At 43.0% G+C, this 10,253-nt stretch overlaps 1 protein-coding gene across 1 annotated transcript in view; it reads left to right on the top strand.

Moving 5' to 3' along the window:
* The window catches only part of LOC107670647 (E3 SUMO-protein ligase RanBP2-like), a 71,455-nt gene extending 63,157 nt beyond the window's left edge, over window positions 1-8,298 (top strand). The window contains exons 26-29 of the mRNA XM_016463325.1: window positions 3,533-3,696; window positions 3,772-4,045; window positions 5,710-6,044; window positions 7,608-8,298. Of these exons, the coding sequence (XP_016318811.1) occupies window positions 3,533-3,696; window positions 3,772-4,045; window positions 5,710-6,044; window positions 7,608-7,916 (1,082 nt within the window). The 3' untranslated portion in view covers window positions 7,917-8,298. The remainder of the gene's footprint in view (window positions 1-3,532; window positions 3,697-3,771; window positions 4,046-5,709; window positions 6,045-7,607) is intronic.
* The last annotated feature ends 1,955 nt before the right edge of the window (window positions 8,299-10,253 follow it).

The raw sequence follows: 10,253 nt of genomic DNA, 5'->3' as shown, positions 1-10,253 counted from the left end.
AGTGTCATCATGCTAATTGTCACAAAGATGTGAACCAAAATGATTGTGGTGTTCATTTAAATGATAACAACTGCATATCCAGATCCAATTAGGGGGGGAAAGACAGAAGCAGTTTGGTTTGAATGCCACATTAAACCAAAACTGAACCCCAGAGAGCTGTGTGTTTATGAGTAATGATGAAAATGGAACAGTAAGGAGAATCTGGGTCCATCTGTGATTGTCGTAAGGATACGTCCCACGGGCTGATTGAATGGAGGAGGGCATGAAACATCAGCGCACTGACAGGAGTGCTCTGGCGAGTTTAGTGAGAGATGTGGGGGTGAGCCATCTGTTTGAAAGACCTAAAAGAAGCGAGATGGAGAAAGAGATGAGAGGCAATTACCTGAAGCATCAGGAGGGACAGGTGTCTCATATCTGCTCCACCCAGGAATGAAGTGCTGATGAATGAGAGCATGCAGAGACTAAATATTCACACTAAACGGACAGATTTGTGCTCTCTTCTCAACACAAAGAAGGAAACAATTCATTCAAGGCACTGTTAGGATTAGGAGGGATCAAGCATGAGAGTGACAACACTTAAAACAGACAGCAATGCTTATCGGCATCCCTAAAATGGCCACCGACACATCAACCGGCCCACCAACTGCAAGGACACAAAAGACTGAGACTCTCCATTCCAATTAAAGGCACCATGAGCTTGACAGGCCAGAGAGATATATTACTGTCCGAGGTGAAAGTTCAACGATGTATGTGCTATTGAAAGATTAAAAATGCTTTCTATCCTTCAGCTCTAAAGCGTCAGAAGCATCAGTCTCTGTTCATTTAAAAGGAGGTGGATGATTTGCATGTATGGCGCACTAACATTGAGCTGCCTACTTCAATATATTATAATGCGCTGCTTGCCCTTAATGGAGAATCAATGACAGGACAAGCCTGTCACCTTCGAGTCGACGCAAACGCAATTTACACATTGACATGTGGGGTGTGTGTGATTGATTCTGACTGCTTGAGGGTTTTAATATTGTTTTCCGTGCGCTCATTGACTCTCACTCACCGTCTTCCACATTTATCCATGAAAGCTCACCGTCTGGCAAAGGCTTAATTGCACTGTCTACGCCCCTCCCTTTGAGACATTAAAACGCTCTCATCGTCTTGCCACTCCTTTCTTTCCTGACCGAGGCATTGGAAATGTCCAGACACTAGGGATGGGAAGATTTCCCGATTTGCTCGGTGCATCTGCATAAAAAGTTAACGATGCGATGCATCGGTTTAAAAAGTGTGCATCGGCTACATGTTGTCATTTATATCGCGATGCATCGTTTCTAACGTAGTTGCATCTGTAAAAACCGATTTATTTATATATAATTACTAGTGGATGCGCTATACTTTTATTATTTAGAAAGTGACCAATAATCTGTGACCAATATTTTATATGTAGATCTCTCATCACCGCTGCTGAATATGAAATATGACGAATCACAACACCACGGAGACCCGAGGAAAAACTGGGATTAAAGTCCAAAACGAAATAACCGCTACGGACAACGCTGCTGCGCACATGCACACTAAACAGACGGAGCGCAATCGAATAGGAGCGCAATAATTCTGAGTAAAATATACATTTTGCTAAAAAAATTGTTTTTGGACATTAAACAAAAAAATTTTGGTCTTTTGTTGAATTTTAAACCTACATATAAAGTGTATTTTTATGATAGCAGTAACTGTAAGTGGACTATTGTAATAGGTAAATCAAATGTAAGCTAGTAGGCTACTAATTACTAAGCTCAAATTAGTTAATGTGTGTTTCTTATAGCAGTTAAAATGTAGTAATTTTCTTTATTTATTTTCATTTTTAATTCAGTGATTTTAAAGGGTTAGTTCACCCAAAAATTAAAATTAGGCTGAGTTTTACTCACCCCCGAGTCATCCTAGGTGTATTTGACTTTCTTCTTTCAGACGAATCCAGTCGGAGTTATATTAAAAATTGTCTTTGATCTTTCAAGCTGTTTCATGGCACTCAGCGGGTGTTGCAGTGCTTCAGTCCAAAAGAAGTGAAATAAAAAGCGCCCATCCATAAAAAAAGTGTCTCACACGGCTCCGGGGGGTGAACAAAGGCCTTCTGTAGCGAATCGATGCGTTTTTGTAAGAAAAATATCCATATTCAAAACGTAATAATCACTTTAATCTAGCTTGCGCCAACAGTTGTACACGGAAGCAGCTGCAGAAGGATGAGGTATGAGGTCAGCATTGTGCATGCGCCGCTCAGAAGTGACGAACGCGGAAGCGCAGCGGAGAGATCGAAACAAAACAACGGTCACTTATTAGAAGTACAAAAGGAGGATTTGTAATAAAAATTTCGATATAAGCCAAGAGGAGACTGGTTTTCCTTTGCTAAAGTAAGGAAACTTTGCTTCCTTTGGTCCTGTAAACAAACGTTGGTTTTCACGAGACTCACCGGCGCATGCACAGCGCTGACCTCATACGTCATCAGCCTGGAGCTGCTTCAGAGCTTTTTATTTCACTTCTTTTGGACTGAAGCACTGCAACACCGCTGAGTGGCATTAAACGGCTTGAAAGATCAAAGACAATTTTTAATATAACTCCGACTGGATTCGTCTGAAAGAAGAAAGTCATATACACCTAGGATGCCTCGGGGGTGAGTAAAACGCAGCCTACTTTTCATTTTTGGGTGAACTAACCCTTTAACTTTTAATTTCGTTATTGTAATGCTTTAAAGAGCCATTTTAGATTGTAATATTCTAATATTCTGCTATCTGTTCCGAAAACTATAAAAGGTACAGCTGTAATAAAACCAGAGAGAAAGGCTGCATGGCTAGAAACTGTATAAAAAAAAAAAAAAAAAGTCAGATAATAGTATGTGAGACAGTGGTAATATCATTGTGTTCCTGTCGGTCAGTAGAGGAGCTGAGCTTAGCCTGACAGTTAGCCTGCTTTAGACCAGGTTAGTTTCCCAGCATAAGTTACCACAGTGACTAAGCTTGATCTAGGCCTATGTTAAATTTGCTTTATGGAGCCAAATCATTTGACAATGAGTCAGACTAACTGAAATAAGCCTGGCTTATTTGGCTAACTTGATTTATGAAACGGGCCTCGAGGCATTAAAAGTGATCATATTTTCTCCATTGCATCATATTGCATCGAATCGCATTGTGTTGAATCGAATCGAAATCGGATTGCACTGCATCGTAACAGGGGTGAATCATATTGCATCGGTAGCTGCTTCATATGCATCTTTAATGTATCGTATCGTTGGCTATGCATCGAGATGCGTATCGTATCGGCCTCAGTCATGAGATGCACATCCCTAGTGTGAGAGTGTGTGTGTGTGTGAGAGAGAGTTTGTGTGTCTGTGTGTGTGTGTGTGTGTGTGTGTGTGTGTGTGTGTGTGTGTGAGATCACTGGCAGCAGTAATGTGAATTAGTATTATGAGAGGGCTAGTATGTAATCATACCGCTGCTGTCAGCATTGATATTAGGAGTATGCCGTTTCATCAATGTGTTTATTTCTGCAGATGATCATTTCTCATGGTCAGGCGCAGGAGCCACAGTCTTTGGAAGTACAGGGACACAAAAGGAAGGAGAAAAAACAAGCCATGAAGCAGAAGAGGAGGGCAGTGATGAAGAGACGACTCGTAATGAGGAGATCCACTTTGAGCCGATCGTGTCTCTGCCTGAGGTGAGTGTTTGCTGTGATGCTGGTAGCTGTGCTCCTCGTGTCTCTGGAGAAGTGTGACGTGTGCTGATCCTGCAGGTGGAGGTGAGGTCTGGTGAGGAGGACGAGGAGATCCTGTTCAGAGAAAGAGCCAAACTGTACCGCTGGGACCGCAAGCTCAACCAGTGGAAGGAGCGCGGCGTGGGAGACCTCAAGATCCTCTTCCACCCGCTGAAGAAGAGCTACCGCCTGCTGATGAGACGCGAGCAGGTGCTCAGAGTCTGCGCCAACCACAGCATCAGCCCGAGCATCGAGCTCAAGCCCATGAACACCTCGGCTAACTCTCTGGTGTGGACCGCCACCGACTACTCAGGTGCAGCCCTCACTCCTCGCCACACACATGAAAATGAGCACAATACCTTCAAAATGATATATGACTTGTTGAAATCGGACAAAAAATGACTGAGCTACAGCCGTTTGAAGACGATAGTCAGCAGAGTTGATTTAGAGAAAAATCAAGCTAAAGATTTCAAAGCAAAATCACCTAGCAGTGTTGCATATTGTCCTCCAATTCTTGTTTTAATAATAATTACTATATTATTAATCACAATATAGCTGTCTTTTATTTTATCTTTGTCATTAAAAATAAGAACAAAGATGCAAATAAACAGTAGTTTAATCAAGAGCAGTGAGTGATTCCCTCTTTTCTTTGAATGTGTGATTAACATTGAGACAGATCTATATTAAGACCTGCTGTAATGCGTGGATCTAATATAATGTTACGCTTCAGATTTTTCCCCAACCTTTCACTAAACGTTCGTGTAAGACATAATAGATTATGTTTGTGTGAATCTCGCCAAGACATATTTTACAATGATGTACTTTATAGTGAGATGGCTTGCTCTCGGAGAGGCGCGACCGTTTTGTTTTCATCAGCATGGGTTTGAAAATCATATTTCACTGGTTTGGACTCGTATCATGAAGAATTCGATATGAATATTCACAAAGCTGGAATGAAGAAGATACTCCTCTCAGAAAACATAAAAATAAAGATACCTTCGCCAGGCTCCCGACAGGATTGGGTGCGTGAGAGAGGAGGGGCGCTGAAATAGCCAGGGCTGGTGGCGTGTGACGGGGCACACCTGAACCGAATGGAGCCTCATCACCGCCGCTGTTCAAATGCCGAGCGCGCCTCTCCTTCGGCCGTCGGGCAAGGATGCTGGGCCGTCTAGTCCCTTCAAGCGCCGTGGGCAGAGAGAAGGACAAAGCCGCTGATGTAAGCCGCCGCCCCTCGCACCCCGGACCGGAGAGGGGAGCGCGAACGGCCGCCGGACTCCGCCCCTTACCTGGACCCTTCCTTCCTGACCACTGCCCTTCCCTTCACGAACCCCGCAGCACGACGAGGACACCAGATCCCCTGTTTATTTTGGACGCTTGATTCCCATTTTTCTGGACACTTTGTTTATTTTCTGTTAATAAACTCTGTCGTTTGCTCCTCCCGCGACAACACCCATTAACGTAAACTACGCCAGAGCGCGTACACACCTCACGCACCGGAAGCCGTGCGCGCGCACAAAGACATTTGGACATAGTGGTGTATTAGAGGTAAAAAATTATATAAATACGGTTTCTGGCACAAACCGATCGTTTCGTGTGTTAGGACATCGATGTGTCATCACGAGTCGCAGGGTTTAATTTTGGATTTGTCTGTGCATGTTTTATTTACACATTGTTACCATTGCCATGCATTATACGACTGCAACGGTTGGACTTAAAAAATCATCAAATGTGTTCTACTGAAGAAACAAAGTCACCTACATCTTGGATGCCCTGGGGGTAAGCAGATAAACATCACATTTTCATTTTTGGGTGAACTATCCCTTTAATTAACTCGTTTTTGTGAAAACCTCAAATTCGACCAAAACTGACATTTTTCACTTCTTTTGCCTGCAGCTCAAAATAAGACTCTTTTTTTGCCAGCACGGGTCAGATCTCTCTCCCGCCGCTGTCCTCACGTCTGTATGTTTGTCCACACAGAGGGAGACGGGAAAGTGGAGCAGCTGGCGGCCAAGTTCAAGACTCCAGAGCTGGCGGAGTCCTTCACACGAGCCTTCACAGACTGCCAGAGCCGCATGTGTCAGACTGACGCCGCTCAGACGTCTGCTGCCGAGGCGCTGTCTCGAGACTCCAACCCTGTGGTGTTCTTCGACATCACCGTAGATGACGAGCGTGCTGGGACAGTCGTCATGGAGCTCTTCGCTCACCTCGTGCCCAGAACGGCGGAGAACTTCCGGGCTCTGTGTACGGGAGAGATGGGCTTCGGTTACCGCCAGTCCGTCTTCCACAGGATCATCCCGGACTTCATGTGTCAGGTGAGGACACGCTGATATTCTGCAAACTCACTGATGATGGCTTCTATACCAAAACAGCATGAATATTCCTTTACATCAGTGCTCTGAAATAGATTCTCAATGTCAAAACGATCATCGTGCAACTGCTACCTATAAAATCAACACATAATGCACGTCTGTCAGTAATAGGGCTGGGACAATAAATCGATGCATCGCAAATAGAGAAACGATTCTGCATCGATTCTGAGATTTTCTGAGCTTAGTTTTTAACAGCAGATGGCACTGTGTGCTTTCAAGACTGCTGCACTCTGCTTGCTTCCAGTTCCTTACACACACACACACAGCACTTGAGCCTAAAATAATAATTCATACAGTTTGAAAAGGTTGAGGTGAATTGCAAGGGTTCATAGTGGGCTGTGTTTACATTAGTCTTGTGTCATAAAAGCATAAAAGCCAAGGTTCAAGTACATTTAACCACTTGCAATAACGCACAGGCACTCTTCTTCATGAGCATTTGAGTGTGCGGTTAAAAACTAGATCAGAGCGCCATCTGCTGTTAAAAACTAAGCTCAGAATTGATTCCAGAGAGAATTGCGATGCATTCCCAAAATCTCAGAATAGATCCCAATAGATCCATTTTTTCTGTGCTCATGTTAACGGATCAGAGCGTTCACACTGCACACGGTTGCGTTCCAGGAGCGGTGCGTCTGCAGCAGGGCAGAGATCGAGTCTGAGTCTGTTTCTGCTGTGCTGCACGCGCCTAATTAAAGTCACAGCGCATTGTTCACGGTGCATGTGAACATGGATTGACACGAAAATGTAGTAATTACACCATAAATGCATATAATTAAAGCCTACTGTTTCACAGTCAACACACATGACTTTTTGGTTAGGTTTAAAACAAGGAAAAGTGCACTTTTAGATGAACAAGACAATATGTGACCCTGGAGCACAAAAGCAGCCTTAAGTCGCTGGGGTATATTTGTAAAACATCCCATGTTTCGGTCGTGACAGTAATGCTTTGGTAGCGACCACATCACATTACAGAATTTTAGCTCACATACTAAAACTATTTAGAGACAAAAATTCTAAAAATGCTTATTTCCCCCAAATAAAGGATTACGTGTTTCCCTTTTGATGGCATGTTTTGGTCGTCCCAACTGAAAGTACCCAATAAATGATTATTTAATATATATTAAGCTTGCTGATATTTTTTATATTATTGTGTGTTTCAACAGATAATAGAAGGATCTTAGTAAGCATCTAAGATTTGAATACTTAAATGCTTTTTAAATGTGTTTTGGTTGTGGGACAGCAGTTAGCACCAATTCTGTAGAATGTCCCATTGACAAAAAATCTAGTAGCATCTCAACGAAAGTAAAAGGTCTGCTTGGAGTAACTGAACCTCTGGAGCGAAACGGGTCATTATTGAACATTATGAACTAAGCACATTAAAAATGAGATGCAAACAGCTGGTTAAGGTGGCGGTCTGAAATATCTAGATTCTGGAGTGTTTCTGCTCCTAGCTGTGGTTTCTGATTTAAATAACTCAGGTGTGTGTGTTTGGGTCCTGCTGTCTCTCAGGGCGGTGATATCACCAGCCAGGATGGGACGGGAGGGAAGTCCATCTACGGAGGGAAGTTTGAGGACGAGAGCTTCGAGGTGAGGCACACGGGGCCGGGGCTGCTGTCCATGGCCAACCGCGGCAGAGACACCAACAACTCGCAGTTCTTCATCACCCTCAAGAAAGCAGAGCACTTAGACTTCAAGCACGTGGCCTTCGGATTCGTCAAAGACGGCATGGATGTGGTGAGGAGAATCGGAGAGCTGGGCACGAAAGACGGGAAACCCACAGAAACCATCACTATCTCAGACTGTGGACAGATGTTTTGAGCTGTTCTACACAAACTACTGTTCATCATGTTTGAGACCGTGTTCCCTGAACTCTTGTGTAAATCAGAACTTGTATACGCAGTGGTTTTATTTTTGTCCTGTTTGTGTGTTAATAAAGTGGACAGCACTAGTTGACAATAAAATTAATGCAAAAAAAAGAAAAACTTTATTTTATTACAGAGCTTGTTTACCCCAGAGTTTCCTCACGTTTACAGGGGCGTAATTGGGCAGAATGTGAATCTTTTGAAGACTTTATTTGTTAAATGTGTGTATTTGGTTGAAGATCACTTCACTGACACGAGGTCCCACACAAACACAGCCATGTTTCTTGCCACTTTGAATTTCTTGAACATAAAATAAACTTCTGACAACTTGAGTTTCACTATTTATTCAAAGTGTGTCATGTCATCATTGATGAGAAACTGCATGCTGTCAAATGCTTCTGAACCAAGTGAAAGCAAAGCTGCGGTTTCTCCTTTAGTTTTGACAAATGTTTCAGGAAAACTGGTCGCTTAAGTTACCTCGGACTAACCAGCAGTGACGTCAGGAGTTAATATTCCTTTGTGTGCACTGCAGTAAATGCACTCTTTAATTCATTGAATTGAATTGAATTAATTGTTTATAAACGGCTACATTAAACCTTTTAAGAGGCCTGGTTACTTTTACAGTGTTTTTATAAACTTTTTGAAGTTCGAGTTTATGAACGCGGTAGTTCACCCCAAAATGAAAATTACCCCATGACTTTGTGCTTTCAGATGAATATAATCGGAGTTCTATTAAAAATGTCCTGGCTCTTCCAAGCTTTATAATGGCAGTGATTGGTGGTTGAGATTTTGACACAGACACACAACAGCACGTTTTATATATTTTTTCCTGTTTATTCGAAACATTCCCCAAACGCATTAACTATATCAGGAAATATCTTGATTCTCATCTTTATAGATTGTTGATCTATAGTGGGCAATGGTCAAAGTAACCTAATAATGTATTCTATTAACTATGCTTATTACACGGCTCTGTGGAATACTTGATTCTGATTGGTCAATCGTGCCATCCAGCGGTATGTTATTCCCAGATAACAACCGCCAAATTGAATAACACACCGCTCATCTGGGTACTACGAGTTATCTTGACCGGTACTACTTATATGCTTAACGAGTCACTCCGCTATCGTTGACTGTCTGGCGCCATCTTGTGACTGAAAACACTTAACCACCGCGTGTTACAATGGAAGACTTCAGCATTAATTTCAACATGTATGGTAACAGACAGTCTAGTTCAGGACTGGTCCTGGAGGGCCGGTGTCCTGCAGAGTTTAGCTCCAACTTGCCTCAACACACCTGCTGGTAAGTTTCTAGTATGCCTATAAGAGCTTGATTAGCTGCTTCAGGTGTGTTTAATTGGGGTTGGAGCTAAACTCTGCAGGACACCGGCCCTCCAGGACCGAGTTTGGGCAGCCCTGGTCTAGTTCAAGCACTCTCAAAAACTCCCATTAAAAGCACTGAAGCTGTTTACGCTATGAATTTTATATCTTACAGATTCGTACACACATTTGCACTTTGTTGTTTCTGACGAGAGAATTGGCCAGAAAGAGGTATTCAGACAGAGAGCGGGTGAAGAAAACACCGGCATTTTAGCGATGACTCATCGGAACACCTCTGATTGGTCATTGCACTCATAAGCTCAACAGCATCGCGTGTGATTGGTTAATGCGCTGGCTCCGGCTCAGCGCCAGCCAGCGAACACAGAATTTAGTAGCTGATGATATGACGCACTGAACGTTCTAATCACGCCGCTGTGATTGTATTAAATATAGAAAATATTGATCTGCTATTTTTTGTCTTTTGGAAACTGCATTCAAAATCCACTTGGCTCAAAAATCTGAGGGGGCATGTGCACCCTCACTTTGAATGGGCATGACGCCTTTAAGTGACATGAGCGCGAGTAAATGACAGAATGATCTTGTTTGAGTGAATGGACCCTTTGAAAATAATACCTTCACAACTCATCTCATCTGTATGATGTACAGTAGCACAGCATTAAAGACTGTAGGCTATAAAAAGCCTAGTAATTAAGGCCATTTTTCGATTTTGCTGTAAAATGCTGTTTTGAAATGTGCGGATGCTGCAGCTCCAGACACACACACACACACACACAGACTCACTCACACACAGACACTCACACACACACACAAACACACGCTCACACAAACACAGACACACACACACACACACAGACACTCACACACACACACACACACACACACACACACAGACACACACACACACACACACAGACTCACACACACACACACAGACACACACACACACACACACA

This window comes from Sinocyclocheilus anshuiensis, unplaced genomic scaffold (genome assembly GCF_001515605.1).
Source record: "Sinocyclocheilus anshuiensis isolate Anshui unplaced genomic scaffold, SAMN03320099.WGS_v1.1 scaffold1282, whole genome shotgun sequence".
NCBI classification, from domain to species: domain Eukaryota; kingdom Metazoa; phylum Chordata; class Actinopteri; order Cypriniformes; family Cyprinidae; genus Sinocyclocheilus; species Sinocyclocheilus anshuiensis.
Note: the sequence above shows the minus strand (reverse complement) of the source record. Positions and strands in the feature narration are given on the sequence as shown.